The 23,374-nt window shown below is 42.7% G+C and overlaps 1 protein-coding gene across 1 annotated transcript in view; it reads right to left on the bottom strand.

Moving 5' to 3' along the window:
• WNT2 (Wnt family member 2) overlaps window positions 1–16,468 on the bottom strand; it is a 111,338-nt gene extending 94,870 nt beyond the window's left edge. The window contains exon 1 of the mRNA XM_044277194.1: window positions 16,386–16,468. Coding sequence (XP_044133129.1) covers window positions 16,386–16,468 — 83 coding nt within the window. The remainder of the gene's footprint in view (window positions 1–16,385) is intronic.
• Window positions 16,469–23,374: the final 6,906 nt, after the last annotated feature.

Raw genomic sequence — 23,374 nt, 5'->3', positions numbered from 1 at the left:
CAAGGCCAATAAGATAATGGGTTGCATCAAAAGGAGCATAGATGAGAACATAGTCCTACCACTTTACAAACCACTAGTCAGACATAGCAGAGCTGGAGAGGGTCCAGAGTAGGGCAACTAAAGTAATAACTGGAATGGGGCAACTACAGTACCCAGAAAGATTATCAACATTGGGGTTATTAACAGTGGCGTCGCCGGGGGGGGGGGGGGGGCCAGAGGGGGCCACAGCCCCCCCTACATCACGCTGTGCCCCCCAACTAAAATGCCCCCCCAAGTGAGCTGCCGCAGTCGGGCACAGGGAGATGAGTGCTTCCATTGCGCTCATCTCCATAGTCATCTGCCTGTTCTGCGGCGGTGCAGGGGAGGGAGAGGCGTGTCCCTTCCCCTTCCTCTGATAGGCTGCAGGCACTAGGCTGGCGCAGGCGGTGCGATGATGTCATCGCGCCGCCTGAGCCATACAGCACGGGACACAGGCCGGAAGAGGCCTGCATCACATCGCTGACATGGGGGTAAGTATAAGTGTTTATTTATTTTTATTACAATAGTTTTACAGGCACATTAGGGGGGGCTCTTGTTACTGGCACATTGGGGGTCTTATTACGGTTACATGATGGGGGGGCTTATTACTGGCACATGATGGGGGGGGCTTATTACTGGCACATGATGGGGGGCTTATTACTGGCACATGATGGGGGGCTTATTACTGGCACATGATGGGGGGCTTATTACTGGCACATGATGGGGGGCTTATTACTGGCACATGATGGGGGGCTTATTACTGGCACATGATAGGGGGGCTTATTACTGGCACATGATAGGGGGGCTTATTACTGGCACATGATAGGGGGGCTTATTACTGGCACATGATAGGGGGGCTTATTACTGGCACATGATAGGGGGGCTTATTACTGGCACATGATAGGGGGGCTTATTACTGGCACATGATAGGGGGGCTTATTACTGGCACATGATAGGGGGGATTATTACTGGCACATGATGGGGGGCTTATTACTGGCACATGATGGGGGGCTTATTACTGGCACATGATGGGGGCTTATTACTGGCACCTGATGGGGGGGCTTATTACTGGCACGTGATGGGGGGGCTTATTACTGGCACGTGATGGGGGGCTTATTACTGGCACGTGATGGGGGGCTTATTACTGGCACGTGATGGGGGGCTTATTACTGGCACGTGATGGGGGGCTTATTACTGGCACGTGATGGGGGGGCTTATTACTGGCACGTGATGGGGGGGCTTATTACTGGCACGTGATGGGGGGCTTATTACTGGCACGTGATGGGGGGCTTATTACTGGCACGTGATGGGGGGCTTATTACTGGCACGTGATGGGGGGGCTTATTACTGGCACGTGATGGGGGGGCTTATTACTGGCACGTGATGGGGGCTTATTACTGGCACGTGATGGGGGGGCTTATTACTGGCACGTGATGGGGGGGCTTATTACTGGCACGTGATGGGGGCTTATTACTGGCACGTGATGGGGGGGCTTATTACTGGCACGTGATGGGGGGCTTATTACTGGCACGTGATGGGGGGCTTATTACTGGCACGTGATGGGGGGCTTATTACTGGCACGTGATGGGGGGCTTATTACTGGCACGTGATGGGGGGCTTATTACTGGCACGTGATGGGGGGCTTATTACTGGCACGTGATGGGGGGCTTATTACTGGCACGTGATGGGGGGCTTATTACTGGCACGTGATGGGGGGCTTATTACTGGCACGTGATGGGGGGCTTATTACTGGCACATGATGGGGAGGCTTATTACTGGCACGTGATGGGGGGCTTATTACTGGCACGTGATGGAGGGCTTATTACTGGCACGTGATGGGGGCTTATTACTGGCACGTGATGGGGGGCTTATTACTGGCACGTGATGGGGGGCTTGTTACTGGCACGTGATGGGGGCTTGTTACTGGCACGTGATGGGGGCTTATTACTGGCACGTGATGGGGCACTTATTACTGGCATGTTATTGAGGGCATTTATTACTGGTACATTATTGGTGGGCACTATAGGGCCATCTACTGAGGCCACAAAGGGGTAATTTATATGGGGGGTTCTGTACAGTAGCATTTTATACTGGGACACATGGCGGGTACTATGGGAAAGGGGGGAGAGGAGTACTATGGAGTCATCTATGGGGGGCACTAAGAAGGGGTATTTTATACTTGCAAATTATGGGGGACACTGAGGGCATCTACTGGGGCACGATATATGGGGCATTTTATACTGGTACATTAAGGGGGCACTAGGAGGAAGGGGGGAGAGGAGCACTATGGGGGCATTTACTGGGGGCACTATATAGGGGTATTTTATACTGGCACATTATGGGGGACATTTAGCTTAACTAGGGGCATTACAAGGGGGTATTTTTTGCACTGTCACATTATAAGGAGAATTATTTCTACTGGGGGGGCATTATACTGGGCTTTATTACTCCCCCATGGTATGACCCCCTAGTAGCAGCACCAGCCTCTCTCTGCTCTGTGACCCCTCTGCCCCTTCTCCAAATCCTTATTATGAAATCTTTCTCATTAGGATGAAACACAACATCAGCTCCACCGAGCCCCCGGCCAAAGTGTTAAAGTGGTGTCCGAGATCCCCAAGGGCCAAGCCAAATAATTGTAAGTTTTCATGTGAAATATGTTTATGTTATACACATATAGCTTACACTGTGCCCCACAATATATAGTATACCTCTACACTGTGCCACCCAATGTACAGTATACCTCTACACTGTGCCACCCAATGTACAGTATACCTCTACACTGTGCCACACAATGTTCAGTATGCCTCTACACTGTGCCACACAATGTACAGTATACCTCTACACTGTGCCACACAATATACAGTATACCTCTACACTGTGTAGTCTGTTCTATAAGCACCCTTGTTCTGTGGCGGCGGACAGAAAATAATCTGGAAGTGCCCCTCCCGAGACCAGGCTCTAGATCCGCCACTGGTCTGGACCGCTCACAGGAGTGTACATTTCTTCTAAACTGTAATCCGTATGCTCTGACCTGCAGAAATCAGCACTGCGATTGCATTTTGTGTTTTTTCGTTTGTATCTGTATTTCGCCATAGCAATCGGCACCTGCTAGAGGTTGTGCGGGCTGAATCCCCCATATTTTTTCTTTGTAGTATATATTGGAGGCGTGGCGATCTCCAAGCAGTCATGCACACCTGACCAGCTAGTATGCCCTGGAGGCTGGTTTTAAAGTCAGTATAAAACTGAGTCTGCTTATATGGCACCTACCAGTAGCCATTAGGCTCCAGGAGAAGTATATAGTGGGCTCAGCATGCATGTTGGTACTTTCATCCCTGGATCCAATTAAAGCTGTAATGGCACCGGACGGGGTTAAAAGCAGATTGTGCTTGGCGTGCATGCTGTACCTGCGCTCCCTGGACTTTGTGTGGCTGTCATGGCCCATAACAGGTAGGAACTAGTGTTAGGGACCACTCATGAAGGCGACCTTGACGTGGTGAGTGGCTTATTACGCTTTGGCCAAAATATACACCAATGCCTTATTCAACATCCAGCATAAAAGGCAGGGCAGAGTGCTGGTTGCAGTGTGCGATTGCATTTTGTGTTTTTTCGTTTGTACAATGTACAGTATACTTCTACACTGTGCCACACAATGTACAGTATACCGCTACACTGTGCCACACAATGTACAGTATACCTCTACACTGTGCCACACAATGTACAGTATACTTCTACACTGTGTAGTCTGTTCTATAAGCACCCTTGTTCTGTGGCGGCGGACAGAAAATAATCTGGAAGTGCCCCTCCCGAGACCAGGCTCTAGATCCGCCACTGGTCTGGACCGCTCACAGGAGTGTACATTTCTTCTAAACTGTAATCCGTATGCTCTGACCTGCAGAAATCAGCACTCGCTCGGTAACAACTAACAGGCAGTGCCTGTAGGCTGTAGCCTGGCCCTGTTACCGAAGCTAGCCCAGTGGTGTAAGGTTAAGGTACTAGTAGAGATGAGCGGCCGCTTAATCCTGATTTAAAGTTAAAGTTACTGCAGGATATGGATTTCAGTTTAGAAATGTCAAATGTACACTCCTGTGAGCAGCGGGGAGGGAGATCTGTGGATAACACTGTTATGGAGGGGGAAATGGGGATGACACTGCTATGGAGGGGGAAATGGGGATGACACTGTCATGGGGTGGATTTGTGGATGACACATATAGCATAAGATGCTATATACGGTATGTGTCATCCACAGATCCCCCCCATAGCAGTGTCATCCACAGAACCCCCTCCCTATAAAAGTATCATCCACAGGCAGCTAGGACATGTTGAAATCTGAGTGATTTTTTATTTTATTTTTAAACCACAGACAGCAGGACTTTTCTTCCCTGTTGCGGTTTTAGGTATTGGGTAAAGTATCGCAGCATTTCTAAGCGTACTTGTGTAAATGTATCATGTTATAGCTGCGCCCCCCTACTTTTGTCCTGGCCCCCAGTGTGCCCCCCCAAAATTTGAAAGCTAGAGACGCCACTGGTTATTAACTTTAGAAAAAAAAGACGACTGAGGGGATATCTAACTACTATGTATAAATATATCAGGGGACAGTACAGAGATCTCTCCTATCATCTATTTATCCCCAGGACTGTGACTGTGACGAGGAGACATCCTCTGCGTCTGGAGGAAAGAAGGTTTGTACACAAACATAGAAGAGGATTCTTTACGGTAAGAGCAGTGAGACTATGGAACTCTCTGCCTGAGGAGGTGATGATGGTGAGTACAATAAAATAATTCATGAGGAGCCTGGATGTATTTCTGGAGTGTAATAATATTACAGGCTATAGCTACTAGAGGGGGGTCGTTGACCGAGGGAGTTATCCGATTGCCTGAATGGAGTCGGGAAGGAATTTTTTCCTCCTTAAGTGGGGAAAATTGGCTTGTACCTCACAGGATTCGCTCTGATAGGTAGGTTAGCGGACGCAGTATAGAGGCAACAACAAAGTCTTTGAATTAAACAGTTCAGTGTTTATTCACACATTAAGTAAATTACAAAACAAAAAGTGAGTTTCAAGGAAAACAGTCACCTTGTGATATTGGTGTTCATTCACAATATGCAGCAAAAAGAAGTCCTTGGACAAAGCAGAATCCACCTGCTTTCACACCAACAAGGTAGCAGGCCTTAATCCAGGCCCACACTCCCAGGTCCCAAAACAGAGACTGACAAAGCTCCACTGTCACAGAGGAGTAATCCACACCACCTGACCATGCTGCCTGAGTTTTATAGCCGAAAACCAAGACCTGGCCTGGAACGTGGGGAGTTGTCACTCACCCAGCACTTTGACTACTCCCAGTAAGAGCCATCCCGGATCAGCTATTACAGCCATACTATATAGCAACGTGTCAAACAGCAACTGCTGCTAACACATCAAACCGGCTCTTACTTCACAGAGGCCAGGAACCTCGGTGACACATATCTATCATCCACGATCATCCCTTGAACCCTCCTACAATATCTACAGTATATGTTTAGTATGGTATGTGTGAGGACATTTATCCTTACCTTATTTCTAATTTTCTGTATGGGATGCAAATATTGTGCATTCCTTTTAGGAGACTATAACTGTGTTTCCTGCAAAGTGTGTAAAACAGATATACATCACACGCTGTTGCTCAGTGTGGCCTACCATAGTATTCCTCTATTACTCCAGTCCTCAGGGCCCACCTGCTGTTCATGTTTTCAGGATTTTCTTAGTATTGAGCAGTTGATATAGTTATTGTCAATGCATCAGGGCTTACCACAGGTATTCATTCAGTGGGATAGTCTCAAATCATGACCGACTTTGAGGACTGGGGTTGAGGAACACTGGCCTCCCACATCATTTTTAGAAAAAGATGCATAGCAACACCATGATGGTAATTTTGATTCTACATCAGGGAACCATGCAAAGCTAAAAATTATCTTTTGCAATAACATTCCTCCATACTGCTCATCACACCCCTGTCCTTCTCTGGCAGGCAGTGGTGGTAGTAGGTTTATTTTATTTTTCAACAGAAAGCACTGGGCAGGCATATACAAATAAAAGGGGGTGTAGATTTGGGGTGGTGACTTCATACAGAGTAGTGTCAATATTAGTATGTTCAATTAGTAAGGTTTTTGTGGCGTTCACTGGTAAAAATGGGGGAACAAATAACTTTTTTTTCTTTAAAAAAACCACATACCCTTACATATTATAAAATGCTTATCAAACAATTGTCTGCTATTGTATGCATTGCTGCAGCTGGCAGCAAAAGCAATAGCTGCAAAGATCTCATTAGACTTTAGATAGCCCTCTTTGCTGCCCATTTACCACTGTAGGTAGGAGTGGCAGCCACTACTGCTTAGTAGATTTTCTTTTTTTACTTAAGGAGATCTGTCTGTCTATCCCTACAACATATTGTCATAGAATGTGTCATAGACGAATGATGGTGGGATGCTAGGAGAATTATGAAAGAGACATCCAGGAGCCTAGAAAAGGCCAGCCAGGCCCACACAGGAGTTGAGTGTAAGATGCAATATCAGTTCATGCTTCACAGAGAGAAATCTGCTCCCACAACAGGGAAGGAGTTAGGACTCCAACCAGAAAAGGGAGTTAGAAGTCCAATGTGACTACAGAGAGAAGTGCAACTTTAGTTATGCACATGTGCAACATTTTTCAATTACTGATAATCATTATAGCCCTTCCACAGTACCTACTGCACCCTACCACACCACAAATACAGGTTACAAATGGTTTGAGGAACATGACAGAGTTCATGATATTGACTTGGCCTCCAAATTCCCCAGCTCTCAATCTGATTAAATACCTTTGGGAAATACAAAACAGTAAAAACAACTCTTATCCATGGACGCTAAACCTCACAAATCACAGGACTTGAAGCAGTGCTTCTCAAATTGTAACGGAACTCTCAGTTGTTGGTAAGGCTCAGCGGAGAGGCAAGTTTGACAAAAGTGATTTTAAATTGCAAAAACTTTATGTTTGCACAAATCTCTGGTTTGGCGGCAATCAGTTTGTGCTTATATTTTAACGTTTTATTGGCTTCAGAAGACAAATTTGATCCCATATTGAATTTTTTTTTTTTCTTGCAAATTTTGGCACAGACTTTGAGCAATAGTGAGGTCCAGGGACAAATTGGAAACTGAAAGGGTCTCAGACAAGCCCTACAATTGCAATAATGTAAATAACTGTGGCATACTCAAGCTTTTTGCCAGTGCGGTTCTTTGCAGTGCTGGCTGGTCCTGCTGCTGCTTCTTACAAACTGCAGCAAGGAAGTGGATGTGCCATTATGTGTCATGTGACTTCTGCAGCCAATTACTATCCTCAGCAATCTAATGAACAAATTGCAGAAATACAGGCGGCACTCACCACTAGAGAAGAATCTTCTTTATTTCTTTATTTTACCTTTATTGATGTAGTTGAAAAAGAAGATTCTTCTTCATTAGTGATGCCGCCTGTATTTCTGCAATTTGTTCATCGAGTATCACTACTACTATTCAAGGCAGTGCACCACGTTCACAGTGTTACGGGGTTTGTAGGACTGAGTAACCACAAAGGAGTGGTCTAGTAGTGCCGCCTGCTTTTCTATTGTCTTTATTGGCTTCTCAGTGATCAAATGGTGATTGGCTAAAGCAGCCACATACCATATACCAGCACATCCCCATTGTAGTTTGTAAACAAGCAGCGGCAGTAGGACCAACGCCTCAGAAAATGTTGATGGAGAAAGGGGTGAGTATGGTGACTATACCATGATCTTGGACAATTATAGGACTAGTCTGAGATTAATTATCTTGGACAACCCCTTTAAAATGGTCCTGGAAAAAAAACTAAAAGTGGCCCTGTGTGGTAGATAGGTCCAAACTGACATACATGGGGATCAACTCAAGTAGACATGACCAACACAAGTAGGCAGGGTCAGCAATACTATAGTGTAGTGCAAAACAGTGCTACAGCAGAACGATATACTACAGTGCAGTACAAAATACTGTCCCAGAAGCAGAAAATAGCTGCCCAGAAGCTTCCCCACGGTGGTTGTCAGCATCAGCTGACACGTTCTGCCCTCCCTGTTGTCTCTAATAGATATGCTGGAGGGGATGAGATGCAGGCCACAGTACTAAGCCAGCCCTACCTCATTTTTCAGCAGTACTAAGCATTCAGAATACAACATTAAATACCTATTACATCCACTGGCATCTTCTCCAGTTTGTCCAAGCCACCTTCTTTCAGCCACATCTCGTCTCTGCACTTTGCTACACAGACATTTTAGATTCCTTACTTTTCCATCATTCACCTCAACTTATCACAAACTCACCATCCTGGTGCCCCAACAGTGTCATCCTGCAGCTATCCCAATACTGTGCCTCCTGTTCTTCCCAATGCCATCAAATACTATACTGCAGAAAAAATTGTGCCCCCGTTGGTAAGACCCCCTGTAGTGCCGCAAGTAGTAATAGTGCCCCTATACTAGCCCCAGTATTAATATGCTCCCCTGGAAATAAAGCCCCCTCCCATACTCATAAAGCACCCTAAAGTGCCCTTAGTAGTAATAAATCTCCCTACAGGGCGCTCAGTGGTAATAAAGCTACCTATAATGTCCCCATCAATAATAATACCCGTATAGTGCCACAGTAAAAAATCCCCCTTTTGTGCCCCAATATTAATAATAATACCCTCTATTTTGCTCCCAGTAATACCCAATATAGTGCCCCAGTATTAAAAATATCTCTGTTGTGCCCCCAGTAATAATATAAAATCTCTCTAGTGTCCTCTTCTTATGTCCCTTAAGTGGCTGAAGAAAAAAATATGAACTGAAATACCTGCAATCAAGATAGTCATTGTACTACCTGCAACTTATCATTTTGCAACCACTTTCACTGTTAATACCCTACCTCATAGACTTGAGACCAAATAATGAGGCAGAGGCGAGGTCAAACAAGCAATGGGTCAGGGCAGGCGGCACAGGTACAGGTCTGGTAATCCGGGTCAACAGGAGAGTCGAGACAGTGCAGGTAAGGATCAAAACAGATAGAGTCCAGAAACACAAGAACAGGTCAGGTATACAGGAACACCAGCACAGACAACAGCAACCTTTGCAGGACACAAGGACCTTTGATGCTCAGGCACCTGTGAAGTGGGCTGGACCACTTACATAGGTGCAAAAGGGCTAGGATTGGTCAGCTCAGTCACGTGCTAAACCAATAGATCCCAGGAAGTGACACACGCCAGCCCTTAAATGATGCCTGCAAGGATAGAGCCCAGGACTGCGTCGGAGAATTGTAGAAAAACCGGCAGCTGATCACCAGTGAACATGGAGCCCGGGACCGTGGCGGTAAGTAGGGGGAACATCGGCGGTCAGCAACAGCTGTTACAGTTAGATCTCAGGCTTTAGTGTCCACAATCAACTACTGAACTGTGTCATTGGGCTGAATAAAGCAAAGTTTGGAGTTTTACCTGTGGAGACCAGACATTGTCATTGGCAACTGCATACGCTCAGATCCCAACACAAGTATCTATAATCACTCAAGACACCACAAATTATTAAAAAAAAAAAATTTCACTGAAATGGTAGCCATGGTATAGTCTTAGTAATTCCCCTAATCATTTTGAGTTCCATAAAGCACATTTGCCATATGATCAACTGCAAAACAGTGTCGGACTGGCCCAGGAGAAAAAAAAAAAACATTTGGCGCTGTCTTTGGAGACAATATATTGTTAATAGAATGCATTTCTTTGACTCAAAGCCTTTATTGATGATATGGGAGTTAGCACCAGAGAATAATTTCCTCTAGTGATACAAAGGAACCCCAATCCGACCCTGTATAGATACAGTGGCGTGCCTAGAGTATTTGGCACCCAGGGCGGGTATTTTCTCTGGCACCCCCCTTCCGTCCGCCGAAACCATAAGAAACTTTATTTTTACATTTAAATATACTGAAATATTTATTTTGTTTGAAATAACATTTTTTATCGCTCGTAAAGAGAAAATTGCTGGTAAATAAGAATTTAAAGGGAATCTGTCACCATGAAAATACAATGTAAGCTTGGTATTACACATTTTGTGAGGGAAGGTGAAGAAAAATGGCTGTTTTTGCACAGCTGTTATATATATTTTTTTTTACAGGCAAATCATGTTATATTTTGACAGCTGACAGTGACAGCCAGACCCGTGCCGCTGATCAGACGGGCACAGCTCCTGCATCTGCCCGATCAGCCCGCCATACCTGTACAGTGCTGGGACTCAAGTCACTTCCTGCAGCGCTGTACAGGTACGGCACTGGTATCCTACAGGTTAATAAGCCTGGTCCTTTCCCATCCATATTTGGGCTCCTTGTAAATTTCTGCCCTGGCACTGGCTGGCAGCAGCCTTGTGACTCCTCAACACCCCTACCCCCCATTGCAAATTCAAGGCAGCAAGGCCCTTAAATGAAAAAATACCTCTCTAGTCTGTCTAGTCTTCTGCCACTTGCCTGCTCACTGTTCTGCCACAGTGCCACTGTGACTGTCTGCACCACTCCTAACCGCCACACACCAAAGTGCCACTGTGACTGTCTGCACCACTCCTAACTGCCACACACCACAGTGCCACTGTGACTGTCTGCAACACTCCTAACTGCCACATACCACAGTGCCACTGTGACTGTCTGCACCACTCCTAACTGCCACACACCACAGTGCCACTGTGACTACACCACTTCTAACTGCCACACACCACAGTACTTTTTGCAGGCTCAGCTCGGCGGCAGTGTATCTGCAGACACACAACACTGGTGAGGTGCTCACTTCACTAGAAGGCACAGGCTGCACAGCACAATCGTTTTCTTGCTCAGGAGCACTGGAGCAAGAGACTACAAGGAAGATGGGAGGTTTTCCCGCCTGGAAGGTGAGAGGCGGTCGGTGGCGAGCATACAAGTGAGATAGGCGCAGATTTATTTTTTCTGGTAAACATTAAAGAAAACTATGCCACGTTTACAGTGTCATTGCCCATTACCCCTGAGTATGCCAGGGATCAGCGTATGAAGCTATTTTAGAGGAAGGCTATTGTCAGTGCTGACCCTAAACCATATAATCAATGCGATTAATCAATGAAAAGGAAGCAATAGAGGTGACGAGTGGTGCAGGAGTGAACACAGAATAATACACTACGATAGCTCGCCGGTGTTTAGTGGTCAGAGGACTTTTAATGCAATAGAGTGGAATTATTATTACAGATTATAGGATAAATGCAAATTTGGAGAACCTAATACCCTTCATTTATCTAGGTCAGATTTGTTGAACTGACGTCTATCATACAACACCCCCAGCCCCTCAGTGTATAGCGTACAACACTCCACAGTATACAGTGTAATACCCCACAGTATACAGTATATAACATCGCCCAGTATAGCACCTTATAGTATACAGCACACCACAGTGTGCAGTATAGCACCCAATAGTATACAGCACCCCACAGTATGCAATATATAGTATAGCACCCCACAGTATATAGTACCCCACAGTATGCAATACATAATATAACACCCCACTGTATGCGGTATAGCATCTTATAGCATACAGTATAGCACCCCACAGTATGCAGTATAGCACCCTATAGTATGCAGTATAGCACCCCACAGTATACAGCACCCCACGGTATATGCTAGAGCAGTATAGCATCCCACAATATACAGCACCCCACAGTATACAGCACTCCACAGTATACAGTAGAGCAGCAGTTAAGCATCCCACAGTATACAGAACTCTACAGTATACAGTACCCCACAGTATTCAGTATACAGCACCCCACAGTATACAGCAGAGCAGTATCGCACTCCACAATATACAGCACCCCACAGTATACAGTACACAGCACCCCACAGTATACAGTACCCCGCAGTATACAGCACCCCACAGTATACAGCAGTACAGCACCCCACTATACAGTAGCCTACAGTATAATAGCATAACAGCCCCTGTCACCTTTTCTTGATGTAATCTTCACAAAAAAAGCTCCACAATTATGGCAAACTTCTCCTGCAGCAACACTCCTGATAAAGAGAAAGGACCTTTGATTACCTCATAGCCATGTGACCAGTAATATCAATATGTTACTGGTCACATGGTGATGATGTCCTCAAAGGTCCTTTCTCCTAAGAGAATTGCAGCTCTCCTTCCTTGCTGAGACATAGGGCCGGCGCTGCTGCTCATCCTGCCTGAGCCATTCATTAAATTACTCAATGAATGGCAATGGCAGGATGCGCCATTTTTAACTCTCTCACAGTTCCCTGCAGCAGTCACAATCCAACTTTCACAATTTCTTTTAACTATTTCAAGAAAGCTACAAACTCATGAAACAAAATAGAACATGTCCTATTCTTGTCCGCATTGCCTTGCGGACAAGAATAGGCTTATTCTATTAGTGCCAGCAATGTGCAGTCCGCAAAATGCAGAACGCACATTGCCGTGTCTGTGTTTTGCAGAGCCGCAAAACACATTAAAGACGTGTGAATGGACCCTTACACTGCATAATTTTGGGCCAGTTATCAGGAAGACATTATCATTCCTGCTAACTGGCCCGTATAACTAAGCAGCCGCTCAGCTCTGCAGATGAATGAGCAAACGCTCATTCATCAGCTGATCGGCATATTCATCAGTAATAAAGATGCCAGATTATCAGCAGCACATATCTATGTGCAATTCGGGATGTGCTTGTGTTGTCTTCCATTGGTGCTCGTGCTGCCGGAAGATCAGTCCACTAATACCACTCTAAGGATACAGTAAACGCTGCAGGTATTCCGCAGCAAAGCTGCGTGAGGTAAATCCACAGCAGTTATAGCAGCAAACTAAATGAGATTAAAAAAAATAAATAAAATCAACCACATGCTGCAAAAATGTCCGCAATCAAGTTCACACATAACTTGACATGTGGTCAAATCCACAGCATGTCAACTCATAATGTGGATTTCATCCTCTAATGCAGTGTTTCCCAACCAGCGTGCCTCCAGCTGTTGCAAAACTACAACTCCCAGCATGCCCGGACAGCATTTGGCTGTGTGGGCATGCTAGGAGGTGTAGTTTTGCAACAGCTGGAGGCACACTGGTTGGGAAACACTGCTCTAATGCAAAGGATGAAATCCAAAGCAGACCTGCAGCATTTATCTTGCCACGTGTGTCCGTACCCCTAAAGAGTAAATACAGCAGCAGCTGTAGAAGGTAATGTGCAAACATATAGGATAAAGACATATACAGCCTGCCAAATCTGTCTGCCCACATGCATGGACATCTTGGTTACCAAACACACTGAAATGGTCACAGAATAAAGCTACATATTTGAAGCACTATGCACATCAGCAAGTTTTTATCTTTAGGGTTGTAGCCTGTAACCTGTGGCACAATTACATTTATTGAATGTATGCACAATTAACAAGGATTCACGATGAAAGGGTAAAAAATATTTTCATAAAGTTAAGATAATTTTGCTTCTCAACCTCAGCAGATTCACAGAAGTACTTTCAATCTGACAAAATGTGTTTGTAAAGCTGTAGCATCCATACCGGCAAGTTTAGGGCCATATTTGAAAAGGTTGGAATAAAACTCCTGTTCTAATGCCTGATGAAGGGCATTAACACAAAACGTTGCAATTGTTCATTGTATTAAAAATCCCAAGAGGTAGTTATGGATAGGGAAGTTGTCGCCCCGCTGAATACGCACTCGGCATTTACAACATTGAGAGTTGTGTTGTATGATCGTTGTTTCTAGTAGAATTTCCTCTAGTCGATTTCTCAAAAGTAGGACAAAAATAAAGCACCTAAATAGGCCCTGTATTGCTACCAGATTCCAGATATTTGCTACAGGTGTCCTGCTAATCTGGTGTCCAATATCATTTTTAACCACAACATAAATACCAGTTTTTCCACCGAATTATGGCCAACGTAGGCACCTTTCAATGCTAATGTAGGATGACTGAAGGATATACTTGATACCATTATGATTGTGTGTATGGAAAACAGGATTATTATAGAAGTCAGCAGATATTCAAGTGACTACTGAACGGTCTGATTTTCCACCAACAGCCACAAAATATATTCCTACATAAAGTTAATTATATAGTACAGGACAGATCAGTGAGCTGGTTGTGTGTATGTAGCATTTTATAAATCAGCATTTAATGAATTTAGTTACTTCTAAACTACTGCAACTTTATATTTTCCAGTAAACTACAGTATGTACAGTTCTCTGAAGGCACATCATATCATTTATGATTGTCCCAATACTTTATATATGACAACTGCAAGTGACCACAACGGTTTCCTTTTAAAGTAGGATTGTAAAGATAGTGCCTCTACAAGAATATAGCTAGACATTAATGTGAAGCCTTTCCTCCAATAAGATGCATGTCCACAGCACTTGTCAGGAATGGCGCTAACACAAAGATTGTATCATGGAAAATATCACAACTTTGCTTTTCTCGACATGCACTTTTCCTAAACAGCAGTAATCCTAGCATTTTCTAATAATGGGCAAGGCACATTTTAAAGCATGAGCAATACCTGTTCTGACCCATGAGGAAATGCTATAAACTTAACCATAATTAAATTAAAAATATGAATTCATCAAGTTAATGTAGCCGAGTGGTAATTGCCAGATAAAGCCTATGGACAAGAGTAGTCCTATTTTTCAGCTATAAAACCCCCCCCAAAAACTGGGCATCCCCTTCAAGTTCAATCATTAACCTGGAGGTCAGCCAGTGTTGAATTTGTAAGGTCCTGTAGTTGCCTTGCAGGAACATTTCGCATAATACGCACTGTTTATGGCAGCCAGTATTATGTATAGGCTATGTTCCTGAGCTTATGTGCACTGTCCAAGCTTCTGTCAGCATTGACATCTTCAGAAATGAACACCAGGCCTGAAGAAGGCCAACATTCTTATTATTTGTTCTTAATTATTAATTGCACTTGCATTTTTCTTGAAAAAAAAAAAACATGGTGCCTTAGTTAAAAATATGTACCGATATATACACAACAAAATTAAGTTTTATGTACAAATAACATGGCTTGAAAAACACAGAGTCATGTAAGGTCACTAGCAATTCATTGGCTGGGATATTATATGATGTTACTCCCAATGACAGCAAAGAAACTCAAGGTAGACGGCAAAGAAATAAAACTGAAAAAGTAAGCGAAAAAATTAAATACATAAAAAAAATCTGTATGCAGTATCCACTGTAGAAGCATATTATTATAGACAAATCTTAAATAGGAGATTACATCATCTGTGCCCAGATGTTCCCTATTAGCTAAGAAAGTTTGAAAAGGCACCTTAAAAGTCAAATACATTCCCTTACAAGTTCATCTAAAAGTGGTGGGGTCCTACATATCTTATGTTTTGTTATCTGTCTCATTATTTTATATGCATCCAGACTAAACATAGTTAAAGTACCCAGAGTTTTTATTAACTATGTCTAGTAAAATATTCCATATACCCCATTCGTAGGTAATTAGTAGAAAGGGAAAGGAAATGTAATGACCTGTATGGTGTGTGTGTGTGTGTGTGTGTGTGTATATATATATATATATATATATATAATCTATAATCATTCAATGGGAGGGAGTGTGCCTATTAGGTTTATGCAGTGGAAAATGGTAACAGTTCATGCTGGGTAACAAATTAGGAAATGAATCATAATTTTCTGGTAATGTGTGACTGTTAAAACCAGTTTGACCCTTTCAGTATATGGAGCAATCTAGGTATACTGTACCTAGGATAATATCTGCTGATCAGCCACAGCATGATTGTAAAACCAGTTGTGAAGTGTTTATTTCATTAGCATTGGAAAACATAAGTACAGACATTAGATGGCACTACATTCGGTCAGCTGTAAGAGATGACTATAGCACTATCTGTCTTACACAAAACCATCATTAAAATGCTGAGCTCTGCTGCATCTTCTAGATTCTACTTTACTGAGCCAGATAAATGATACTGCTTGGGTTGTATACACGCCAAAGTACATGCTTAAAGGGACAAGTAATGTGTAATGTAGCTGTACAAAAATATTTAACAAAATGGTTAAAATCATGATATGCTATAGAGCTTGCAAGTATATTACAAGAATCCCCCCACTACCACCACCTAACCGAAAGATGAAAAGGATTACCATAAGGTAGAAATTAGACATACAGCTGCCATGAAACAAAGTTAACCAATGTGTTCCCAGACAACCTGGACTAATGAATGGGTCACACTTTCCAAAATAGTACAATATAATTTATTTTTCAAATGTTATAGGTTATAAGCCATAGAATATAATTTTTTATCATAACACTATATTTTGGAAAGATTCAGGTAACAAGAGAACTCAGGACTTACCACCATGAAGTAGTTGCTTCAGGTGTCACAAACAGCAGGATGACAGGAGCAACAAACCAGATGTCCACGAACAAGGTGCTCATATTAAAAATCCCTCACTGCATATCAATATCAGCATAGAAAATCCCATGAGAGATGAGAAGAATAAAAGGTTAAAAAGGTTACTACTTCACCATTAAATATGTGAAATAAGCCTTCTATTGTACCGAAAGCCTACAGTTCTTTGTCAGGCTCTGGTCAGCTACTGTGATATGAAATTTAAAAAAAAAAAATGACTTGGAACATTCTCAAATGACTTCAGCTCCGTCTCTGAATTAAATGGTTAGTGGAGAAGAGAACGAGAGGTAAGCTTATTTCATCTCTCCTGAGCAGTGGAAGTACCGTTCTGGAGCTGATGGACGTTGCCTGCAGAATGGGTGGGTGCATAACACTGATGGATGGAATGATGTCAAAAGACTAGAGGGGTAAGAGAAGGGAGGGCTACAAAGAACACCTCTGATTGACAATTAAACTCTGAAGTTACCTCTCAGCAACCTGAAACCTAAACAGTATCCAGTCAAACAAAAGTGTATAAAAATACTATATTAATATGATCCATGTGTCCTCCTCCTTTGAAAGCTGAAAATGTATTCTAAGCTGTGTTTCACTGTTCACATTCCTGCAAATGTCAAAGTCACAGAAAAATTGAGAAACAACTTGTGATACCGAATAGCAATTATAGTGCTCTCCTCTTATGCTGCAAATGTGACTGCAGAGCCAAGTACAGACTAATTAAATTCAAGATCGTTGGTAACATTGCTAGGACTTTGAGATCATTTTCTTGTGCTACGCATATCCGCCATACTCCTCGATATTCATCATGGTCAGAAATTAATGCAAAGTACTCTCATTAACATAAGACTAAGACATGGGATGCAGAAAATTATACATAAGACTCAACATCTAGATCTGTTAGTAGATTGACCCCAAAAAAGATATCTCCCAATATGTTGTGGGAAATGTTATTTCAAAATCAAATAACTTCAAAGGGTTTACTGGCAATGTCTTACTTGACAAAAGTCAACCAAAAAGCACAGCCAACAAAGAAAAATAAATGACTTCCAAGATGAACTTGGGTAAAAAGGAAGGCACCTTTAAGGTCAAGAACATAAGATAATAGGTGTTACAGAAATAGAAGGTAAGGTGAGACATGAATCATTGGGTTCAACATCCCTACAATGTAAACACATATTTGGTAACTTTCAAGATGTATATGGTTCTCTGACAAGTAAAGCTTAAGATTCATTATAGATTCTGCTACATCTTCTATGGTAGATATATTGTACATGGAGTAGACACCAGTAAAGGCAGTGAAAGATACAGTGAAGGGTAAATGCGGTAAGACACTTGTATTCTCAGTGCTGCTTCAAGATACTTGTATCTAACACACTAGAATTTAGTTTTAGGAGTTGAGAATGAACCCCTCTCATATTTTAAGCTCATAAAAACTCAGTAACTACAGTAAGTACTCATCTTTGTATTTCTTCTGTAAGGTAGGTTTCACCAAAGCTATGAGGCTGATGGTACGCTGACATTGAAACAGCATTAGACTTTCTTAAAATGCCTTTTTGTGTGCATCAGATTCCACAACTGAAATTCATAAATTAGATTTAGGGTCCATTCACACGTCCGTTTTTTCTTTCCTGATCTGTTCAGTTTTTTCAGGAACAGATCAGGACCAGATCTGGACCCATTCATTTTCAATGGGTCCTGGAAAAAATCGGACAGCACAATGTGTGCTGTCCGTTTCCGTTGTTCCGTTCCGCATGTCCGTTTAAATATAAAACATGTCCTATTCTTGTCCTGAAAAATCGGATCCTGGTACAATACAAAGTCAATGGATCCGCAAAAAACGGATGACATTCGGATGTCATTCCGTATGTCATCCGTTTTTTGCGGATTCCGTTCCTGGAAACACATAACAATTTTTTTTTTTTTTTTTTTTTTTTTCAAAGAAATCCAAACAACTTTATTTGATTATTGAAATGTATACATGTTTCCGTTTTTTGCGGATCCGCAAAAAACGGATGACATACGGAAACATTTTCAGGAACAACGGATCCGCAAAAAACGGACCGTTTTTCAGGATGAAAAAAAACAGGATGTGTGAATGGACCCTTAGCAGGTAATTTACCAAAATTCCAAAGTACATAGAATAATTCCGTAGGTTTATTATACAAGGGCTTATTTTAGAACCTCATTTGTTCCAATAGCGTGTAACAGCACTATAAATTTCCCATCGGCGTGTTTGCTCAACTTGCGATTCTTAATTCTTACCCCAATATTTGACATGTATATTTGCTCATTGGGACATTAATATAGAGTTTTAATATTAATAATGATGATGATGAAAAAAACTTTAATAGGATTTATGTTACTGAGGATATTGCAGCACCTTGTACAGCAAAATACTGTTCTTTACGTTACATGTTAGATAACTCCAAAATATAAAAAACTTGCATGAAAAAGATAAATTGAACAACTTATTTACAACATGTGCTTCAAAATGTAATAAAACACAGAAATACAGTGGTCTCAGTCGCAGATGCCATTAAAAATGCAGGACAAAATAGTGCCGCAATTGACAAACAGTGCTTCTGTTATTTTCATTGTCCTGCTTCCACGAACGAGCAGAACAGCAGAAATAATGTAAAAAGCAGTAATGTGATCATAGCCCAACAGTACTTAAAGGGAATATATCACTAACGACCACCTGATCCAAACGACCTTCCGATCCAACTGGTTGCATAGACACATAGCTATAGTTCATCTGATTAATACTGTTTTTCTTATGTGGATACGAATCTACAGATCTGACCAATCAACTGTGAGTAAAGTCAGGATGTCAGAGGTAAAGAATTAGTGGCGTCACAGTAGAAACTAAAATTTCCCCATAAAACTTAACCTTTATTGGTATTCTTAAAAAGGGAAAAAATGAACCCCCTACAGCTGTCTATAGACATGAGGATTTTATGCTGGACTATGTATATATTTCTCCCTATGAATATTACATACCTATGCACCAGTGACCGACTAAAATACAGTACGTATATATCACTGTCGGGACACGACTGGTGGAACAATTGTGATACATTTCTTAGCCGACGACCCCCTGCCTTCTTGGACCCCAGTGGTATCATGGCAATAGAGGGAAAGCTAAGATAACAGTGGGATTGCCCTTTTCAGTTTTGCTCTCAGGAAGGGCAAGAGTAGGCACACTATAGGGTTTTTTACTGGTGTTAATTTTTTTTCTTTTTATGTGGATACGAGGCTGTGTTCCCAAATTTTGATACTTTTTCTTAATAAACAAATTAAACCTTGCAATGAGGGAGTCACCCATGCTCCACTCATTTCTGTGGCTAGCACTTCCCTCGATGCTTTGATTGACAGGGCCAGTGGCAAAGCAGCCAGAGAGGGACAGGCCACAAAAAGGAATGGAGCTTGGGTGCAACATGAGCAATGATGATGCCCTCATTGCACCAAAAGCCTAATTTGCATGTCAAGAAAAGTATCATAACTCGGAATGGAGCCTCAGATCAATATAGGAAAAACAGCCTTTTTATATACTGTAGATTATGTCTGTATATAAAAATGTTGTTCAGAGATGGCTATGCCATTTAATGGTGAACTCACTAAGGCAACAGGAAACACATCATTAGCTGGTCAGTCTTTCTTGAGCTGTATATAGCAATTCTGCATCATTTCTACGCTATGCACTTCCCTCAAAGTGTCACCAACTTAGCTTAGCGCTTTTCCGTTAACTTTACATTATTATATCTTTGATGTAACCTATCACAGTCATCCACAACTCTACTGCTTGCTTTTCATAAGCAATGGTACATAAACATGAATGCCTTTTAAAATTATACTATTCCTCAACATGACCTCACAATATATGCTACAGTTTCCAACTATTAAAGGGGTTGTCCCACAAATAAAAACTGACTTAGACTGTTACATCACAGAATTTATAGGGGTAGATTTATCAAAACTGGTATAGAGGAAAACTGGCTTAGTTACCCATAGCAACCAATCAGATTTCACCTTTCATTTTCCAGAAGAGCTCTGAAAGATAAAAGGAGGAATCTGACTACCCACATCTTTCAGTACTCCTAGGTCTATTGTCCAGGCCAGGATCAGCGCACTTTAAGCAGCTTCTCCTTACCAACACTGGACACATTGGGTGGACATTCTGATAGGGAATCAAAGGAACAATGTTTTGATTGTTGTGGCCAGATGGGTGTAGTAGTTGTACTCACGGTTCTATAGCTGGCTGGGCTGCTGTGCAGTGATGGGAAGGGCGCACCTCTTCTTTCCTTTGGGTCCTCCTGCCTGATGACGGTTGAAGTGCTCTTGGTGTTGTTAGTTTTGAGGTGAAGCAGAATCCCAGTTGTTGTGATGCCAACACTTTGCAGTGTAGTAGCAGTGATGCAGGATGCAATGAGGACACCAGGTTAGGTGCAACAACTTCACTGTACTCTAATGCAGCAGTCAGTGGATAAGTCACACAGGCACTGTACATCAAATGCAGTTTCCACAGTTGGTATAGGCAATTCTTATATTGTGTGTATATATATATATATATATATATATATATATATATTGCCAATGTGTATGAAAGATGAAGAGCTGAGTGCCTTTCTTGTAATCTTTACAATCCTTTACACAAACAGACCATTGGATGCAACTGACCTGTCTCACTTTGGCTATGTAACAGCTCTAACGTATCCACAGTGGAAACATTCTCTGAACAGGGGCACCTTTCTGCTCTTTGGCTATGTTGGGAGACCTGTAGCTTGCTCCCACCACACGATGAGATGTCTGTAACCTCAGTGTAGGGTGTCACCTTCTCTGGCAAAACACTCTGCTGCCTTCAGCAACTCTGTTCCCTCAAGGGCTGGCGGATTTGCTGCTTTGTGATGCACAGGGCAGGGAACTAGTTCTAGTAGAGTGAACTTCTGAGAGCAAACTCCAGACTGATTAGCCACTTACACTTAGCTCCCCCTAACTACATAACTAGGTATCTATCTTTTTCCATACAGTCTTTCCGAGTTGAAACGCCTGTAGGTAGGGACAGACATGGACAGTGAGCCCTGACCAGCCCGTTTTCCCTACTTAATTGCAGTACAAGTCCTAGGTAGCAAGACCACAAACACCAAGAGACAAAACAACACAAAAACCAGGTCGTACATAAATGGGTAAGAAACAAAGACTATGTAGTACCAAACGAGAGACAGAGAGTGGTCAGAAGACAAGCTGAGGTCCGAGGAGCGAGCAAGCCAATAAGAGCAGGAACAAATCAGAGAGTATCACTGGCACTGGTGTATGCCAATGAAAGGGTTTAAATAGAGCACAGAGTTCTAGGATCAGAACCCGGTAGGTCATGACTCAACACTCCATTAGTCAGAACACTAGCACACAGGAATAAAGCAGCCAAGCAATCAGCCCACTGCTAATCATCTCCAGCACACGCCCGCCATGAGGAGAAACACAGCATTGCATCCTGCTGCTAAGGATGCTGTAGTGTCACTAGTGGGGCGTGGCTTAGCACGTCTCTCCCTGCGCCAGCGCCCCAAAGCTGGAGATCGCGCCGCTGGAGCCTGGACAGGTGAGTTTGTAACATGATTATAGAAAATGCATTAATTACACTAAACAGAATTAACATTTTATAGTCGGCTTTCAGGACACTGCAGAAATGTCTCAACAACCCTTTCTTGAAGAGACCCTGAAGTACGCCTACAGTAAATACAGATGTAGCAGGGTTAACACACAAACTCTTAACTCATCGCGTTATCTTGAAACAAAATCCATTGAAAAGCAATTGAAGGTGTTTGCTTAACGCATTTAGTTTAGATAACACATCTCATAAAATACGTGTAAACTCTGCTACATCTGTACTACAATATTTTGGAAACTACACCCATCAAGGAACAGACGTTTCACAGAATTTAGAGACAGTTGGCTGTGAAAATGAAAAATTTTGTTTCTTCAACCAAATGTTGCTTTTTCCCCAATTTTTTTAACCCCAAATGCATTTTCACAAGAGGTAACAAGAGAAAAAGCACCCCACAATTTGTTAAGCATTTATCATAAATATGGCAACACCCTATATGTTGTAAACATTTGCCTTTTGGAGGGCAGATTTCTTTGGAATGGTTGTGAGGGCCATGTCATATTTGTAGTACACCTGAGGTACCAGTACGGTGTAAAACCTCAAAGGTTACAGCATTTTAGAAACTAAACCCTTTAAAGCGGTTATCCAACCCCTATAATGACCCCACTAATGCCTGGTCCCCTCATACAGGTTACACTTACCTCGCCCCCCGCGTCGCTCCTGACACCTGCACGGCGAAAGCTGCATCTTCCCGTAGCGTGGACCAAAACATACAGAACCAAAGGGGGTGTAGTAGGATTTGGGGGTTGGGAGGCAGCCAATAGCAGGCTGCGGTGGGGACAAGCCTCCCTAGCAGAGATGCAGCAGTGGCTGTGCGGGCTTAAGGAGCGACGTGGTTGCCGAGGAGCCGGGCATTAGTGGGGTCATTATAGGGGTGGATAACCACTTTAAGCAATTAACCTAGAGGTAAAGTGATTGGCTTGACCACACAGGTGTTTCATAGAATTTTTTCAGATTGGAACATGAAATAAAAAATTGCGTTATATTTCAATTATATGTAGCTGCAGCCACAAAAGTTTCATTTTCACAAGTGGTAATATAAAAAAAGCACCCTGAATTTTTCCCCAAGTATGACAATAACCCCTATGTAAACTGCTGTTTAGGCACACTGTATGGTTCAGAAGAGAAAGAGGACCATGGGCATTTGAGGCCTAATTTAGTGATTTATACAGCACTGGTTGACAACTGCTGAGGCTCTGAAGTGAAATAAAAAAGAAAACCCCAAATAGTGACCGTAATTTGGAAACCACAACCATTACAAAATTTAGTGTAGTGT

Source organism: Bufo gargarizans, chromosome 2, assembly GCF_014858855.1.
Source record: "Bufo gargarizans isolate SCDJY-AF-19 chromosome 2, ASM1485885v1, whole genome shotgun sequence".
Taxonomy (NCBI): domain Eukaryota; kingdom Metazoa; phylum Chordata; class Amphibia; order Anura; family Bufonidae; genus Bufo; species Bufo gargarizans.
This window is presented reverse-complemented; position numbering and strand designations above follow the sequence as displayed.